A 20,053-nucleotide genomic window follows, 5' to 3' on the forward strand; every position below is an offset into this window, starting at 1 on the left:
TAAATAATGTATTCCTTTAGTGAAGTTGTGATCCATGGTATAAAATCCTGAGAGTTGTCTTCAGTTTTGAAATGGAATATATTGGTTTTCTTCTAACAGGGCTATTCTACTCAGTGATCCTTCTGCTTGAATTTCAACCATGATCCTAGCATTTTCTAATCCTGGTTTTCTCCCCTCATCATGTAAAGGTCCGAACTCATGCCATGATGTTTCCCCGGATTAGGAAGACCTCTGCTATCTCATTCAAGCAGCCACTCATCATTATGTATGCAGATTATCTGGCCATTATTTGTAGGATTTTACTGTGCCCAAACTGGCTGCTGTTTACTTGCATTATGGTGCTGCACTTCAAAAATTGTCTTTCCACTCTCACTTCTCTCACTCTCTCCAAAGCGTGCCAGCAAAGTGAGACGAGATGGGAAATCACCATTGATTCTGATCTTATTCACCCTAGTTAGGCATCTAGTCCGAGGTCATGGAGACGGTTGTAACACTGCTGCTGCTAGTTGAGATCAGCTCACTCAGGACCATCCTAACGTGTGGCTCAGTAGTGCACGGGATGATGGATTTACCTCTCAGCATTTGAGGGAGCTGTATGATCCTTGCATTATCTTCAGAAGGCTTGCTCTTTTTGTCTGAGTTTCCAATAAATCATAAAGCAACAAAAAACAAATACCAGTGAGAAAAACTTATTGAGAATTCATATTTAACTTTACTGATTGAGAGTTATGTCTGTCCACAATGGACATGCACCTGCTGGAAACCTCCCACAACATAAAATCAGAAATGAGCTAGACAATGATCTAATGCTTGTCAAATTGAGAACCAGGCTGAATACAGAAGGTTCAGAGGGGAGCTGAAAAAACAAACAAGAAGCAAAGAGAGAGTATGAGAAGAGACTGGCAGCTAAAAATAAAAGAAAATCCAAAAGTCTCCTATAGCCATATAAATAGTTAAAGGGTGGTAAAAGGAAGAGTAGGGCTGATGAGGGATTTACGCATGGAGGTAGGGGGCATGGCTGAGGTATGAAATGAGTATTTTAGTTTAATTTTTACCAAGGAAGAAGATGCTGCCCAAGTCATAGTGAAAGAGGAGGGAGTTGAGACACTGCATGGGCTAAAAATTGATGAGGATGTATTGGAAAGGCTGGCTGCACTTAAAGTTGATAAGTCACCAGGTGAGATGCATCTAAGGATGCTGAGGGAAGTAAGGGTGGAATTTGCGGTGGCACTGGCCATAATCTTCCAATCCTCCTTAGATGCAGTGCCAGAGGACTGGAGAACTGCAAATGTTATACCCTTGTTCAAAAAGGGGTGTAAGGACAAGCCCAGCAACCAAAAGCCAGTCAGTTTAACCTCGGCAGTGGGAAAGCTTTTAGACATGATGATTTGGGCCAAAATTAATAGTCACCTGGGCAAATGTGAATTAGTTAAGGAAAGTCAGCAGGGATTTATTAAGGGCAAATCGTGTTTAACTAACTTGCTTGAGCATTTGATGAGGTAACAGAGAGGGTTGATGAGGGTAATGCTGGTGATGTAGTTACATGGACTTCCAAAAGACGTTTGATAAATTGTCGCACAACAGACTTGTGAGCAAAGTTCAGGCTCATGGAATTAAAGGGACAGTAGCAATATGGATTCAAAATTGGCTTAGTGACAGGAAACAGAGAGTAGTGATTAATGGCTGTTTTTTGGACTGGTGGAAGCTTTATAGTGGAGTTCCCCTACTCTTCCTGATATATATTAAAGACTTTGACCTTGGTGTACAGGGCACAATTCCAAAATTTGCAGACAATACTGAACTTAGAAGTGTTGTGAACTATGAGGAGGATAGTGATTGAGGTCAAGAGGACATGGACAGGCTGGTGGAATGGGCAGACAAGTGGCGGATGAAATTTAATGTAGAGAATTATGAAGTGATTCATTTTGGTAGGAAGAGCAGGAGAGGCAATATAAACTAAAGGGTACAATTCTAAAGGAGATGCAGGCCCAGAGGGACCTGGGGATATATGTGTACAAAACATTGAGGGTTGCAGGGGCAGGTTGAGAAAGCAGTTAAGAAGGCACAGGATCCTGGACTTTAAAAATAGAGGATAGGATACTGTTCTGAAAGTGCTTCTATTTTTAAAAAATATTTTTTCTTTGAGAACTCATTTTAGAATTATGGACATTGGTTTATTTGAGAAACTGCAAAGACGTCATGGATGTGTTTTTTTTTTACAAGGGTCACTGAGAGGTCTTGTTTGTTTTCAAACTTTTACTGGCTGTAACATGCCTTAAGCTCAATAAATAACAAACCTTGGCGACTTGGGGGAGATGTTTACAGAGAAGTGACATGTCAAGTTTTATAGTGCTCAGGAGGTTCTGACTTGCTGTTTGGGGTTTCGCTTCTGAGATATTGTTTTGGTTCAGTTGGGGTGTGGACTGTGTTGAAAAGCAGTTGGACATCAACTTGCCAAGGGAGAAACACCCAGCTCATCTTTCCTGCACCTCTGAGACCTGGAGGAATCCAGTGTGTCAGCTCCTCTTTCTCTACCTCTTTGAAAAACCTGCGAGTCCAGAGTGGGATAACTGAAACCCTTGATGCCACATTTCTCCTGGAAAGCCTACCAGACTGCTTCTCGACATCTCCAGAATGAACTGCTGTAGAAAAGATCCCAGTGATCCATCTCTGTATACCTGGATGCCAGACCAAAAGGGACAACTGATGTCCTTCCAAATCTTTTTATTCCTTCAAGAACTAACAAATATTTGACAAAAGTGTTCCTTATTTTGTTTTTTTTTTGTAAAAGAGGTTTGCAGAGAAAATCTCTCTTTTTCAGTTAACTGGTGTGTGTGTGTGTGGGGTGGGGGGAGGGGCAGGTAGGTATTTAAAAAAGGGATTCTCTAATTTCAATCTGTGTGTTGATGCTTGGCTTCATTACTGTATAAGTCCTGTTTTATAATAACTGATAGTTTTGTTTATTGAAGAAACCTGGTTGCTGTATTTTATTCAGGGATAAAGAGCAGAGTCTACGGTTTACTGTATCGGTAACTGGGTAAACATTTAAATATATGTTGTGACCTGTGGAGAAGTTTAACTAGAATAGACGGTGCACTCCTCCCATCTCGGTTGTAACAGTACAAAAACAAGCAAGTTATGATAAATCTTTGTAAAACACTGGTTTGGCCTCAACTGCTGGAGTATTGTGTCCAGTTATGGGCACCAAACGTTAGGAAGGATGTGGAAGCATTAGAAAGGGTGCAGACAAGATTTATGCGAATAGTTTCAGGGCTGAGGAACTTGAGTTATGTGGATAGGTTGGTGAAGATGAAGCTGACACAGACATGACTAGCAAAATGGCCTCTTTCTGTGCTGTAACCATTTCTAAGATTCTTGCTGTCAACCAGAGGAAAAACAACAAAGCTTCTGGTCATGACCATATCCCTGTGGAAATACTGAAACACAGGAAAACGTACTGATCTCCCAGATGCTTGCCGTAATTGTGAAGCTGTGGCAGAATGAAGAAATTCCATGTGGCCTTAGACGCCATGATGATCACAAACTTCAAGAAGGAAGATGAGTCGGACTGTAGCAAATACAGGGGCATAGCATTGCTCTCAACTGTTTACAAAGTCCTTGCTAGGTTACTTCTTAATTACCTCTCCCCAATTGCAGAGGAGGTCTTTCCAGAGTCCCTGTGCAGCTTCTGACCCGCCGGAGGAACAACTGACATGATTTTCACAGCACACCAACTTCAGGAAAAGTGCAGAGAGCAAAACATCCCTTTGTACATGGCTTTCTTCGACCTCACAAAAGCACAGTGATTCAACACAGTGAATTCAACTGCCCTTTGGATGGTGCTACAGTGATATGGATGCCCAGCTATGTTCACAAACATCATCTGTCTCCTACATGACTATGCAAATAACAGTACTATGCAACGGCTCCACTACAGACCCCTTCCCTGTCAAAACAGGTACAAACATTATTCTCAATCTTTGCAGCAATGCTGCAGTTTACTACTGACAAGCTCCCCCTAGTTGTGGTAATAACGTACCGCACTAATGATAAACACTTTAACCTCGACTGGCTGAAGGCCAAAACCAAGACAACAACCACTTCTGTAAGAGAACTTCAGCATGCTGATGACACACAAGTTGGTGTCCGCTCTAACGAAGCACTACATCAGCTAATTGACCTATTCACTGAAGCCGACGCGAGCATGGGATTTGCCCTGAACACCTGGAAGACCAAATTCCTCCACCAGCTGACACCAAATGTATCAAATCCAATACCTTTCGTTGAGATTCATGGTGAAGTATTGGAAAATGTTGCTTACTTTCCATATCTTGGAAGCTATCTATCCCAGAAATCTGGCATTAATGAAGAGGTACACCACCGAATCCAATATGCTAGCTCAGCCTATGGTAAATTATGTACTTGAGTTTTCAACAACCATGCTATCAGACCCGACACTAACCCAAAGTCTATCAGGCAGTGGCTCTCCCTATGCTTCTCTATGGTGCTGAAGCTTGGACAACTTTTTGATGCCATATCAAGGCCCTAGAGCAATGACTGGGTGTGACAGGCCTGCAGGGTCAAACAATCCCACAACCAACGGATCAAATCTAAGCTCTGCAGTCCTGCCACATCCAGTCATGAATGGTGGTGGATAATTAAACAACTTAAGGAGGCTCCACAAATATCCCCATCCTCAACGATGGGGGAACCCAGCACATCAGTGCAAAAGACAAGGCTGAAGCATTTGCATCCATCTTCAGCCAGAAGTGCCGAGTGGATGATCCATCTCTGCCTCCTCCTGAGGTCCCCAGCATCACAGATGCCAATCTTGAGCCAATCCAATTTCTCCAAATGATATCAAGAAATGGCTGAAGGCACTGGATACTGCAAAGGCCATGGGCCCTGACAACATTCAGGCAATAGTACTGAAGACCTGTGCTCCAGAACTAGCTGTGCCCCTAGCCAAGCTGTTCCAGTACAGCTGCAACACTGGCATCTAACCAGCAATGTGGAAAATTGCCCAGGTATGTCCTGTGCACAAAAAGCAGGGAGGTAATTGGCCAGGTTGGAATTGTCTTTTCTCGATCATCAGCAAAGTGATGGAAGGGGTTGTCGACAGTGCTATCAAGTGGCACTTGCTCAGCAATAACCTGCTCACTGACGCTCAGTTTGGGTTCCGTCAGGGCCACTCAGCACCTGACCTCATTACAGCCTTGATCCAAACATGGATAAAAGAGCTGAACTCCAGAGGGGTGAGGTGAGAGTGGCTGCCCTTGACATCAAGGCAGCATTTGACTGAGTATGGCATCAAGGAGCCTGAGCAAAACTGGAGTCAGTGGGAATTGGGGAAAACTCTCCACTGGTTGTAGTCATACCTAACACAAAGGAAGATGGTTGTGGTTGCTGGAGGTCAATCATCTCCGTCCCAAGACATCACTGCAGGAATTCCTCAGGGTAGTGTCCTAGGCCCAACTATTTTCAGCTGCTTCATCAATGACCTTCCCTCCATCATAAGGTCAGAAGTGGGGATGTTCACTGATGATTGCACAATGTTCAGCACCATTCGCGACTCCTCAGATACTGAAGCAGCCCGTGTCCAGATGCAGCAAAACCTGGACAACATCCAGGCTTGGGCTGAGAAGTGGCTAGTAATTTTCGCACCACACAAGTGGCGTCAATGACCATCTCAAACAAGAGAGAATCATCTCCCCTTGATGTCAACGGCATTACCATCGCTGAATCCTCCACCATCAACATCCTGGGGTTTACCATTGACCAGAAACTGAACTGGACCAGCCGCATAAATACTGTGGCTAGAAGAGCAGGTCAGAGGCCGGGAATTCTGCGGCGAGCAACTCACTACCTGTCTCCCCAATGTCTGTCCACCGTCTACAAGACACAAGTCAGTTGTGTGATGGAATACTTTCCACTTGCCTGAATGGGTGCAGCTCCAACAACACTCAAGAAGCTCGACGCCATCCAGGACAAAGCAGTTCGCTTGATTGGCACCCCATCCACCACTTCAACATTCACTCCCTTCATCACTGATGCACAGTGTCAGCAGTGTGTACCATCTACAAGATGCACTGCAGCAATGCACCAAGGCTTCTTCAACAGCACCTTCCAAACCTACGACCTCTACCACCTAGAAGGACAAGGGCAGCAGATGCATGGGAACACCTCCACATGCAAGTTTCCCTCCAAGCCACACACCATTCTGATTTTGAACTATATCGCTGTTCCTTCACTGTCACTGAGTCAAGATCCTGGAACTCCCTTCCGAACAGCACTGTGGGTGTACCTACACCCCAACGACTGTAGCAATTCAAGAAGGCAGCTCAGCACCACCTTTTCAAGGGTAGTTAGGGATGGGCAATAAATGCTGGCCCAGCCAGCAATGCACATATCACATGAATGAATGAAAAAAAATCAATGTTGTCTGAGAAGGATCTTGCGAATCAAGTGGGAGGGCAAAAGAACAAATGTGTCTTCCAAGCCACAGATATGCCAAGTATAGATAATCTCACATCAACTGAAATGGATGCGACTCACTCATGACTGCCCAAACAAGTGCTCCACTCAGAGCGCTGCCAGGGATCCTGTTCGCACGGGAGCCAAAGGAAATATTTCAATGACTTTCTCAAAGCCTTCTTGAAGGTCTGCTCTATTAACAGCAGTACATGGGAACCAGGTGCCCAGTAACTATCAGAATGGCAACCCAACATCAAAAATGGGGTCAAGACCTTCCATTCAACAAGAGCAGGCACTGAGTGGGAACGGCGAGAGCAGCTGCTCCAGCCAACAATCCCCCACCTCAACGGGCCAACAACCGTTGCCCTCACAGTGGAAGAGGCTACAAAACTGATACAGGGTTCATAAGTCACCTGCACACCCTCAGCCAACACTGACATCTCGCTTCCGCCCAGCCGTCTGCAAGAAAGATGATATGTCTGTCCATAAAGCTGGGCTTGTATTATGAATGTGAGAACCTACTGTAAAGTGAAAAGCTCATCAGATTATTGTATCATCGTTAGCCACGGTTGAGGTACCGGAAGACTGGAGGATAGCTAATGTTGTGCCTTTATTTAAGAAGGGCAGCAGGGATAAGCCAGGGAGCTACAGGCCGGTGAGCCTTACATCATTGGTAGGAAAGTTATTGGAAGGGATTCTGAGAGACAGGATTTATACGCATTTGGAAAGGCAAGGTCTGATTAGGGATAGTCAGCATGGCTTTGTGCATGGGAAATCATGTCTCATGAATTTGATTGAGTTTTTTGAGGAGGTGACCAAGAGGATTGACGAGGGCAGGGCGGTGGACGTAGTCTACATGGACTTTAGCAAGGCCTTTGACAAGGTCCCGCATGGTAGGCTGGTCCGGAAGGTTCGAACACATGGGATCCAGGGTGAGCTAGCAAATTGCTTACAAAATGGCTTGGTGATAGGCTGCAGAGGGTGGTAGTGGAGGGTTGTTTTTCAGATTGGAGGCCGGTGCCACAGGGATCGGTGCTGGGTCCTCTGTTGTTTGTCATATGTATTAATGACTTGGATGTGAATGCAGGGGGCATGATTAGTAAGTTTGCAGATGACACCAAAATTGGTGGTATAGTGGACACTGAAGAAGGTTGTCTAAGGTTACAACGGGATATAGATCAACTGGGAAAGTGGGCGAGGGATTGGCAAATGGAATTTAATGCAGACAAGTGTGAAGTGATGCATTTTGGGAAGTTAAACCAGGGCAGGACATATACAGTGAATGGCAGGGCCCTGGGGAGTGTTGTTGAGCAGAGAGACTTGGGGTGCAAGTACATAGTTCGCTGAAAGTGGAAGCACAGGTAGACAGGGTGGTGAAGAAGGTGTACGGCATGCTTGCCTTTCTTGGCCGAGGCATTGATTACAAGAGTTGGGACGTCATGTTACAGTTGTACATAATGTTGGTTAGGCCGCATTTGGAGTACTGTGTGCAGTTCTGGTCGCCGCACTACAGGAAAGATGTGATTAAGCTAGAGAGGGTGCAGAAAAGATTCACAAGGATGTTGCCTGGTTTGGAGGGCTTGAGTTATAAAGAGAGATTGGATAGGCTGGGTCTGTTTTCCCTGGAGCGAAGGAGGCTGAGAGGGGACATGATAGAGGCATATAAAATTATGAGAGGCATAGATAGGGTAGATAGCCAGAGTCTGTTTCCCATGGTAGGGGTGACTAAAATTAGAGGGCATAGATTTTAGGTGAGAGGGAGGAGGTTTAAAGGGGATCAAAGAGGTAAATTTTTCACACAAAGAATAGTGGGTATCTGGAATGAGCTGCCAGATGAGGTGGTGGAGGCAGGAATAGTAGCAACATTTAAGAGGCATCTGGACAGGTACTTGAATGAGCAAGGCATAGAGGGATATGGAATTAATGCAGGCAGGTGGGATTAGTATAGATAGGCATTATGGTCGGCATGGACGCGGTGGACCGAAAGGCCTGTTTCTATGCTGTATGACTCTATGAAATGTCCTCTTTTATGTATTCATATTGTGTGAATATAACCACACACAATTTCAATATCTGCTTGCAACACTTAAAAAAAAAGTACTTGAACCACTAGAATACTAATCAACTTGACTTTCAGCAACCTAATATGGAATAGCTGAAGCTGAGAGTGATTGCTTCGGCTCATCGCTATGTTCATATCACTATTTCTTTAAGTTGAGAGGAAAAGTGTTGGTGTTTCCACTGTATTGTAGTTGTCATTAGTTCCAAGGCTAGAATTAGTAGCCTGAGGGCAGAAAGTGGCATTAATACAGTAGTTTCAAAACCGATGAATGCACCGTGTTCAACTGAATGGTGTTGACTGCTAGTCTTCTCTTTCTTTTGACTTCTATGTGGAAATGTTGAGACTTCTCTATTTCAATATATTGATCTTGCAGTTTTGTAAATGAAAAAGGAACTTTGGACTTTAGGTAATGCTCAGGAAAAAAGTTAAATATTTTCTACACAAAAAAAATTATCACTTATTTAAGATACACCATGAGTGCAGTTCGACATATTCAGATGTTTAATGATACAGATGTGTTTCAATAAAATAAAACTCCAGCTTTCTGATGGTCTGGGTGTAAAAACGACATCTGGTATTGTATTAAGAACAGAAAACACTTGGATTTATTTTATGTCTTGCCACTTTGTTAAAGTCTTGACTGCTTCCTACAATTAATTATAGTGACCGTTTTCTCAGCAAAGGTCATTCTAGGCTGGCAATAACCCGCAAACAGGAATGACACGAATGGTCAGTAAATGTGTTTTCTTCGGTGATGTGGAGGGAGGAATGTTGACCCATGCACAGGGAGAACTCCTTGCTCCTCTTGGAATTGTGCTTTGGGATCTTTACTGTCAGTTGGATCAGGCAGACAGGATCACCGTTTAATCTGGGCATCACCTTTGAAAATGTATTATTCCCTCTGTACTGCACTAGAGTTTCAGCCTAGATCATGGGCTGAAGTTCCTTTACCAACATAGCTAAGTTGACAGTTTGCTGGAAGGAGGATTGATGAAATTACCTCGACGATGTCAGCAATAAATTAATAGAAAAATACCAGTCTATGAGCTATTCCTAGAGCTGCAGTTAGCACAAGCTCCCACCCACTATTCAAACCAGCTTCCAGGAGTGGACATAGGCTAGCAGTAACCTACCCAAAACCAGGCAGGTACATTGACTGCGTCAAACAGGACCAATCATGAGGTAAAATTGCCCTGTTCCATCCTTGCCCTTCTGATTAACTTCAACCCTCAAACATACACATGCCCCCTGTCACAAGAAATTAATCTATCATGTACTATTCCTTCTGCAGTCACCATGCAACCTAGCTGTGTAATTTCACAGAAAATATGTAGGTGAAAATCAAACCAAACGTAGCTGTGGCCGAATCCAAACCTGGAAACCAGAAAGTCCCAGGTATAATTCCTGGCGTTTGTTGATTTAATTAAAATTAGCAGTTGGGACTCTACAACTGGTATCAGCACCTCTTAGCTGAGGAGGGTGGTCGGGTAGGGTGATGCTGGTGGACATTATCTAAGGTTCCCACTCCTGTACATTATCCAGTGACCCTTCTGGAAAGTTTGCTCGACATTGGGTGGCTTTATTAAACTTTGTGTATCAGCTGTGGCTCAGTTGGTAGCACTCTTGCCTCTGGGTTGCAAGGTTCTGGGTTCAAGTCCCATTCCAGGGCTTGAGCACAAAAATAAAGACTGACATTCCAGTGCAGTACTGCATTGTTGGAGGTGTCATCTTTTGGATGAGATGTTAAACTGAGACGCCATCTGCCTGTTCGGGTGGATGTAAAAGATCCAATGGCACTATTTCAGAGAAGAACAGAGGAGTTATCCCCGATGTCCTAGCTAATATTTATTCCGAAATCAACATCGCAAAAACAGATTATCTGGTCATTATTAGATTGTATGTGGGAACTTGCTGTGCGCAAACTGACAGCTGCGTTTCCTACATTACAAATGTGACCACGCTTCAAAAGTACTTTATTGGCTGTAAAGTGCTTTGAGATGTCCAGTATCATGAAAAGCGCTATATAAATGCAAGTTTGTTTTTTTTGTTTTTCTTTTTGAATAAACAATCCATTGAGTGAGATCTTGAAATAGTTATTTTACATTACCCACACCATAAATTTCCCAGAGGTTATTTTGCGTAATGCACGTCATTTTATATCTTTGTAGGTAGGCCGATGCTGTTTAATAAAACTATTTCAGGGCTGCCAATTAACATTAAATAAACATTTCAGTTTTGGTTTCCCCACCCCGTCTGAAAGTGGAGTGATGTGTCCTGGGATGAGAGCGGCAGAAAATTTAAGTAATGTCAGAATTTGCTAAATTCAATTTAGAGCATTTCAATATGCAAAAATCCATTTTAAATGGGCTTTTGGCAAGATTAGATAATACTTGACAAGAGTGATTGTTTTTAACACAAACTTGTAGGGGCATTGCAACTTTATACATTAGGGAACCATCCAAAGGAAACCTCAGTGGAATAAAGGTCTATCTGTCTATCGGTATTGGAATACTATTGCATCTACTTAGTTAGATAAGTTTGACTGGCAGGGAAGGACCCACCATCTGTGCCTAGCTGAGGAACTTAAAGATAATATCAAACTGCAAGAAGCAGCGTACAATTCTGTGAAGATTAGTGGTAGGTGAGAAGATTTGACAGAATTTTAAAACTAGCACAGAATGACGAAAAAAATTAGGAGGGAGAAATTAGAGTATGAGAGGAAGCTAGCTAGAAATATAGTAATGGAGAGTAAGAGTTTTTACAAGTATTTAAAAAAGAAGAGTAACAAAAGTGAGCATTGGTCCTCTGGAGAGAGTGAGTCTGGGGAATTAATAATGGGAAATAAGGAAATGGCGGGAGCGTCGAACAAATATTTTGTGTCTCTTCATTGTAGAAGACACAAATAACATCCCAGAAATACTTGTAAATCAAGAGGTGAAAGGGAGGGAGGAACTTAAAACAATAGTGATCACCAGGGAAAGGGAACTGAGAAAACTGTTCAAACTAAAGGCTGACAAGTCCCCAGGACCTGGTGGCCTGCATCCTAGGGTCTTAAAAGTGGTAGCTGCTGAGATAGTAGATGCATTGGTTATAATTTTCCAAAATTCCCTAGATTCTGGAAAGGTTCCATCAGATTGAAAAATAGTGAATGTAGCTCTTTTATTCAAGAAAGGAGGGAGACAGAATGCAGGAAACTGCAGGCTAGTTAGCCTAACATCTGTCATAGGGAAAATGCTCGAATCTATTATTAAGGAGGTTATAGAGTTATTCAGCACAGAAACAAGCCCTCTGGCCCATTGTGTCTGTGTCAGCCATTATAGCAGGGCACTCAGAAACTCTTAATGCGATCAGGCAGAGTTAACGTGGTTTTGTGAAAGGGAAATCGTGTTTGCTTGTTACTTCAAAGAACTCCAATAAATTAGTCAATGTGGATGAAGGGGAACCTGTAGATGTGTGCTTGGATTTCCAAAAGGCATTTGATAAGGTGCCACGTCAAATGTTACTACACAAAATAAGAGCTCATGGTGTAGGGGGTAACATATTAGTATGGATAGAGGAATGGTTAGCAGAGGGTAGGGATAAATAGGGCGTTTTCGGGTTGGCAAGCTGTAACTTGTGGAGTGCCACATGGAGCAGTGCTAGGGCCTCAACTATTTACAATCTGTATCAAAGACTTGAATGAAGGGACCAAATGTATGTTTTTAAAATTTTCTGATAACACAAAGATAGGTAGGCGAGTAAATTGTGAAGAGGACATAAAGTAATATAGATAGGTTAAGTAAGTGGGCAAAATTTTGGCAGATGTAGTAAATTGTGGGAAAATGTGAATTCGTCCACTTTGGCAAGAAGCATAGAAAAGCAGTATATTATTTAAATGGAGAGAGGTTGCAGAGCTCTGTGGTGCAGAGGGATCTGGGTGTCCTAGTACATTTTTAAAAATTTATTCATGGGATGTGGGCATCGCTGGCTAGGCCAGCATTTATTGCCCATCCCTAAAATTGCCCTTGATTAGATACAACTGAGTGGCTTGCAAGACCGTTTGAGGGCATTTAAGAGTCAACCACATTGCTGTGGGTCTGGAGTCACATGTAGGCCAGACCAGGTAAGGACAGCAGATTTTCTTCCCTAAAGGACGTTAGTGAACCGGATGGGTTTTTAACGACCATCGACAATGATGGTTTCATGGCCATCATGATTCACAAAAAGGTAGTATGCGGGTACCGCAAGTGATTAGGAAGCAAATGGAATGTTGTCATTTATTGCAAGGGGAATGGGATGTGAAAGTAGGGATGAAAACAAATGCTGGAAAAATACTCAGCAGGTCTGGCAGCATCTGTGGAGAGAGAAGCAGAGTTAACTTTTCAGGTCAGTGATCCTTCTTCAGAACTGGCAAATATTAGAAATGTGAAAGGTTATAAGCAAGTAAAGCGGGGGTGAGGCAAGAGATAACAAAGGAGAAGGTGTAGATAGGACAAGGACATAGAATAGCTGACCAAGAGGTCATGGAGTAAAGGCAAACAATGTGTTAATGGTGTGTTGAAAGACAAAGCATTAGTACAGATAGGGTGTTAACGGACTGAAAATTGAACAGCCGCAAGTACAAACATGACCAAAAAACAGTGGGTAAGCAAACTGAACAAACTAAGATGAAATGAAATAAAATAAGCACAAAAAAACAAAAACAAAATTAATATATTAAAAAAATAACTAAAAATAAAAGTAAAATGGGGGGCCAGTCATGCCCTGAAATTATTGAACTCAATGTTCAGTCTGGCAGGCTGTAGTGTGCCTAATCAGTAAATGTAAAAGTCGGGATGTTTTGTAACAGTTACACAGGGTGTTGGGGAGACCACATCTGGAGTACTGTGTACAGATTTGGCCTCCTTACTTTAAGAAAGGATATCATTGCATTGGAAGCAGTTCAAAGAAGGTTCGTTCGACTGATTCCTGGGATGAAGGGGTTATCTTATGAGGAAAGGTTGGGCCTGTATCCATTGGAGTTTAGAAGAATGAGAGGTGATCTTATTAAAACATGTAAGATCCTGAGGGGATTTGACATGGTGGATGCTGAAAGGATGTTTCTCCTAATGGGAGAGACTAGAACTATGGGACACAATTTAAAATTAATGGCCAGAATTTTACCTTCTAAAAACGGGAGTCCTCTGAGGCAGCCGAGGCAAAAAAATGGCAGGCAATAACGTAGGGTTAGGTCCCCGATGTCATGATGGCCAAACACCATTTTACGCAGGTCGGATGGTGGGCGGGATTGACACCATTCGCTGTCCGATTTGCATCAATTAAGGGCCAATTGAGTTCGTTTAAAAACCAATTGACAGACATTTTATGTCTGCTGTCAAATTTTATGGCTGCCAAATGAGTCGAAGGGGGTGTCAGGAACCCAGCAGCTTTAAAAGGGCAGCAAGCAAGAGTTGGAGGTACTGTTTTTGGTTCATTATTCTGTGATATTTATGTACATTACTTTTAAGTTTTTGGTTGTTTCTGCTGGTTCATCTGAGTGTTACTTACTCTTGGTCAGGCCACAGCAGTATCAATTTATTTGGTGTCGGGGAGGGGGGTTTGTGGTTGCCTGTCCTTACAGCAGATTGCTAATACCTGTCCTAATTACATCTCCGGGACACTCCATCAATGGAAATTGTTCACTCTGGAGGAGGCTAATCTAACCAGGAAGACTACGCCCCAAGGAGGGACAGGAGGACAACTGGCCGGGGAAACCAGCAACCTGCTGGCCAAGTGCAACCTCGGAATAGGGGAGGGGAAGAAGGTAATGGAGTGCACCAGGTGCAACCACTTGTCAGGAGACAAGCCTACCCAGCAGGCAGGGTCTACCACCCGTGTTTGAGCTTTCTATAAATGCCAGAGTGTCAGTGCCGAAGAATACTACGCCTGTCACGGGAGACTGTCATAGCTCTCTGTGAGATGCTGGCAGCAGAGGTCGCTTCCAATTGTGTGGGTGGCCATCCAATGCCGGTCGCACTGAATCAAACAGTTGCACTGGACGTCTGTGCATCAGGCCTGTTCTAGGCTTCATCAGGAGACATGTGCAGCGTCTCGCAATCATCAGCACATCACTACATTAAAGTGGTAACTGATGCCATATTCAGGCATGCCAACCAGTTCATCAAGTTCAAGATGGACGCCGCCAGTCAGGCCGAGAGAGCCAGAAGCTTCAGCGTTATCACTGGGTTCCTCGTGGTCCAAGGCATAATTGATGGCACTCATGGCCATTAGAGCACCTACAGTTCAGTCAGGGGCCTTCATTAATCAAAAGGGGTTTCGTTCAATGAATGTGCAAGTCGCCTGTGACTACCGTAAGGATTTATTGCAGGTGTGTGCTCGTTATCCTGGAAGCAGTCCCGATGCATTCATTCTCCGGAAGTCCCAGGTGCCAGCACTATTCAGCCCTCCTGAATGCCTGCAAAGATGGATACTTGGCGATGGGGGGTTATCTACTGAAGACCTGGCTGTTGACACCGGTGAGGAACCCACGGAATGAGGCAGAGGAATGTTATAATGAGAGCCATGCAACCACCAGTGTGACCATAGAGCAGACCATAGGTCTTTTCAAAATGAGATTTAGCTGACTTGATTACTCAGGTGGTATCCTTCAGTACTCGCCAGCAAGGGTATCTAGAATTGTTGTCATCTGCTGCACCTTACATAACCTGGCAATGGAGAGGGGGGAGGCCCTGGAGGGTGATGACTTCATTCAGCACGAGGCATCCTCAGACGAGGATGGTGATATGGATGAGGAGGAGGAAGAGGGGCCGGAGTCACCTGAACGACGGGGAGAGGGAGCTTGAGGTTTGGGTGAGTTAAGTGCAAGGAAGCTCCAATACTTAGGCATTTCTCCTGAATGGAGGCTCATCACCCAGAAACTGACATGGCAGTCTGAGGTGAGGCATTCACATAAGCTGGAAGCGCAGAGGCATTCACCTTCAAGGGAAAATCTCAGCTGATACGGGCCACCTTTCCATCAAACACCACACAGCCAGAATGTGCCACCTCCCAAAGTATCCTTTTCATGCAGAACAACCAGATTACCTAGAACATCAACATTGAAAATGCCAAGTGAAAAATGTAATACATTTTTGTGAGTTTCAACATCAAATAAATATTTGCAAATTGCACCAGTGACCCCGTAGTGTAGTTATTGTGATTTTTTTTTGAAACGTTTGCGAGTGCTTACGTGTGTGGACGGATCCCTCACCGTTAGCCACGGCAGAAGCAGGTGTTTGTTCGGGCTGCTGCATTGCTTTGAATGACTTTGAACAAAGAACAAAGAAAATTACAGCACAGGAACAGGCCCTTCGGCCCTCCAAGCCTGCGTCGATCCAGATCCTCTACCTAAACATTTGGCAAGTGTCCTCTACCTGCCTGAGGCTGTGCGGGCCGTGGCATGTTGAGGTGACCCTGAGGAGTTTTAGGAACACGCTCTGACACTCTGGGATTATGCGGTGCTAATGGCAGAGGGAACAAGGAACTGAGGGATACTTCAGGAGCCCCCTAAGCCCCCATATGAATTCTGCTGCTGCCCCTGTGCCCTCTCGGAGGCACAATTGGTCCTCTCTGCTGACCTCAGAGGGATGAACAGCTTCCAAATGCCCCCTGAGGATCATAGACAGATCTCTAAGGCACTGTTCCATGGAGCTCACCCTCTCTCTCAGATTCTGCATGGCCTCCAGGATCGGGCCTTCCACAGCAACCGCCAATCTGTCAGTAGAGGAAGCCTGATGGATGGAGGGCAGGGACTGTGTGTTACTCATGGCCTGGATGGAAATCTCCAAAGTCCGAGCCATAGCATGCAATGTCTCTGGTAGCTTCGCCAGATCTCCACATACCACATGCTGCACGTGCATCATCTTCCACCGATTGGATGTCAGCAGAGGCTCTACAGTATGGGGCTCTGCACTGGCCTGGCCTCCCACAGTCCTCCGAGTGTCAGAGGCATTGGCTAGTACTGCCTCTGGCAGCTGGTCTGGCACTTGTGAGGTGCTGACCAAGTTGTGACCACAAATCTGAGGAGGCACGCATCCCAACCGAGGCGAATGGCTGAGCTGGTGCTTGGTGCAGGGAAAATATGTGATGCTGCACCCTCCTGAGGTCCACTTCTCCTCAGAGGCGGACGGATGAGTCCCAATGGAAATCAGAATGGTCAGTTGTGATCAGTACTCCTGATTGAAGAACATGTCATGGACTGCAGTGTGGCCATATGTGTGATTTTAACTTTGCGAGCACCCTTCATTGCCTGAAACAATCGCCGCCCCACCCCCCCCCACCCCTCCCCCCACCCCCCAGCCCATCAACCACACTCTGGGGAGCTCACCCTCCTAGCCAGGTACACCAGCCTCACCATCAGCTGTTGCAGGTCCTCCAACCTCGTCTGCAAGCGTCAATGTATCCTCCTCCACTCTGGTGAGAAAGGCAAGGTTGGCCACCCCGCCACCAGTCTGGGATCTCTCTCAGGCATTATGTGTCTTCTTCTCATGTGGAGACACAAGGCAATTAGTTCAGACCCTTGACTTGAACGATCACCCACTCACCCCTTGGACTGACCACTACATCTGTAGCCAATACCATTGAAGTGCATGGATGGCACACCTCTGGATCACAGTGTCTCAGATGTGCCCATTATACAGTCCAAGACAGGACTGCAGCCAATCACTGAAGATGGATGGCTTCGACTTTGCAGCATCAATGCCCATTGACCCTCCTGTATCAGTTAAAAGTTACAAAGACTGTGGAATGCCCCTTGCCTTGGCTGATCTCCTCTGCTACCTCCAGCCATGCCTTCTTGCTCAGCCACCTAGTGGAGGACATTCAAGGAGTCCTTGGAGAACCGGGGGACTGTGCAGCTACATCTCCCTTCCATTGCCACCAGCGGGTACTGGTGGGTTTCTGTTTTATTTGAAATTGTTGGATGGGTGGGCCCTTTAATTCTTGCACCACCCCTTTCACCCTCAGGATGCTGTATTTCCTTTTGTGAAATGCTGGTACTCCAAACGAGATGTTTGCTGCAGTTAAGCCTCTCAGAGCTACAGAGGTTGCTGAAAGCGCTTTTAAATGGCTTTCAGCAACCTCTTCCGGTTCTAGCCCCGCCCCCACTGACGCTCACACTCCCGCCCGCACGCCCCCTTTTCAGACAGAAATGCATCGCCGAACCTCTAATTGGATGCTTCGAGTGCGATAACGGCGGCAGCTAGGCGCGGAGCGGGAGCGACTTCTGCACCATCTTCCACCTCTGTGAACATGGTGCCAAAGACAACGGTAAAATTCCGGCCAAGGGGTCTCCCATTTAAGATGGAGATGAGGAGAAATGTTTTCTTTGAGGGTTCTTAGTCTGTGGATTTCTGTTCCCCAGAGAACAATGGAGGCAGGGTCATTGAATATTTTTCCGGCTGAGTTAGATAGATTCTTGATTGACAGGGGAGTCACAGGTTATAGCAGGTAGACAAGAAAGTAGAGTTGAGGCCGCAATCAGATCAGCTATGACCTTATCAAATGGTGGAGCAGGCTTGGGGGTCTGAATGACCTCCTCCTACTCCTAATTCATATGTTTGTAATTATCTGAGCGTACCTTTTTTTTTTGTACCACATTGTGTTTTAAATATTTGGAAGCATTTAATGATGTATGTAATTGGTAACTGTTAGGTAACTTTGTGGTTGAACTTCATGTTTATATTGAGTCCCAAAAGATGATGGTTTGACACAGAATGGTCACAAGTGGCTGCTGCAGCTAATTAAATGTTAATTCATGCAGTCTGAGGAGCAGACTGCATCAACCACAGCTGGGGTGATGAATGACACTTGGAATGTATTTAAATCCAGAGGTTGCATTTCTGTTATTTAATGTTTAGCTGCTATGATCGTAATCATACTTTGTCTCTCCAAAAGGTTTTTGAAATAGTGGAACGTGTTGAAGAACTCAGAAGGAAGTGGCCAGTTGCCTGGGGAAAATTGGATGAAGGTAGCATTGGAGTAGTAACGCCATATGCTGATCAAGTGTTTAGGATTCGATCGGAACTTCGCAAGAAGAGGTTGTCAGAAGTGAACGTCGAACGAGTTCTGAATGTTCAAGGTGGGTTCCCACTTGCTGATCGAAGTTGAGCTGCTGTTTTTGTTTTTCTTGTACTGAACCGTGGGAAAGACAGTCTTGTTGAGGAATTGGATGTCAAAAATGTAAACTTGTAGCAGTGAACTTCATCAGTGTTCCAACATGTTTGACAGAGAATACCTACGTGATAAGTTTTCCATCTTGGCTGCTGTTTGCAAGGAGTTCTCCAAAGGGAGGGAAAACTTAGGTGATACTCTGTAGACTGTAGATATATATATATATATTCCTGAAACAGACTGGAGTGGCAGAGGCTGTGCACTAGTCACCCACAACCTTTCATGGCTGAGAAAAGATGGATGGTGCATTGGAATAAAATTATTGGGGATGGTTGTGGGGTGCTGAGAAGGAAAATTGGCTTAAGGATCTCCGAGAAGTAAGAGAAACCTTCTGAAGTTTGACATACATGATTTTTCCAAATAAGTGACTTGTTCTACTGTATTGACGTACCATGTGTAAAGAGAGTAGTGTTTAATCCTATGTTGACAATTATATTTGTAGACCAGAAAGTACAGAGGTTTATTTTTTAAAAGCCTTTTTATTGAAATTAAGCTAGGCTAATGTGATTTGACCAGGACTACTTTTGATTTGATTTTCAGATCCATTTTTTGTGAAATTACACGGTTTGGTTGCGTGGTTCTTGTAGGAGGAGTTCATGATAGATTAGTTTCTTTGCAGGACTCATTACCATTGGGAGCATGTGTGTTTGAGGGTTGAAGTTAATCAGAAGGGCAGGGATGGAACAGGTGAATTTTACCTAACAATTGGACCTTTTTGATGCAGTCACTATAGCTGCCTGGGTTTTGGGCAGATCACTGCTAGTCTACATCCCCTCCTGGAAGCTGGTTTTAGTGGTATATGGGAGCTTGTGCTAAGTGCAGCTCTCGGAATAGCCCATCAACTGGTATTTCTCAAATGATTGTTGTCTAGATAATTTCATCAATCCTCTTCCCAGCAAAATGGTCCTAAAAAGGCTGAATTCGTTGATTCTCTGCATAAAAACAAATCCTTTAAAACATAAATGTACTTTGGTCCTTTTTTTAATTCAATGCAATGGAATCCTGATGTGTCTTTATAAATGAAATTCACATCAACTATGCTACGGGTGGAGGAAAAAAGTGACATTTGTCCTGAAAATAAATAAATCCTCCAGCGAGCTTCTTTCTATTTACTAAATAAACCACTGTTTTATGTAACTGCATTTTTTGGGCTCACGCAGCCATAAGTACATCTGAAGGGAGTTTGTGGTTATTCTTTTGGTCTGAATATCATCCTACTCGGCTATGGATGTTAGTTATATCTGCACAGTCCTTTGCAGCTATGGTGCACCAACAGTGCAAAAGAAAAAAAAACTTGCATTTGTATAGCACTTTTCACGACTTTTGGAC

General features: G+C 44.3%; 1 protein-coding gene across 2 annotated transcripts in view; it reads left to right on the forward strand.

Annotated features, from left to right (window-relative positions):
- The window catches only part of helz (helicase with zinc finger), a 308,260-nt gene that overhangs the window by 157,957 nt on the left and 130,250 nt on the right, over positions 1 to 20,053 (forward strand). For both annotated transcript variants that reach the window (XM_068058498.1, XM_068058499.1), the window contains exon 20: positions 18,449 to 18,632. In XM_068058498.1, coding sequence (XP_067914599.1) covers positions 18,449 to 18,632 — 184 coding nt within the window. The remainder of the gene's footprint in view (positions 1 to 18,448; positions 18,633 to 20,053) is intronic.

This window comes from Heterodontus francisci, chromosome 26, assembly GCF_036365525.1.
Source record: "Heterodontus francisci isolate sHetFra1 chromosome 26, sHetFra1.hap1, whole genome shotgun sequence".
NCBI lineage: Eukaryota > Metazoa > Chordata > Chondrichthyes > Heterodontiformes > Heterodontidae > Heterodontus > Heterodontus francisci.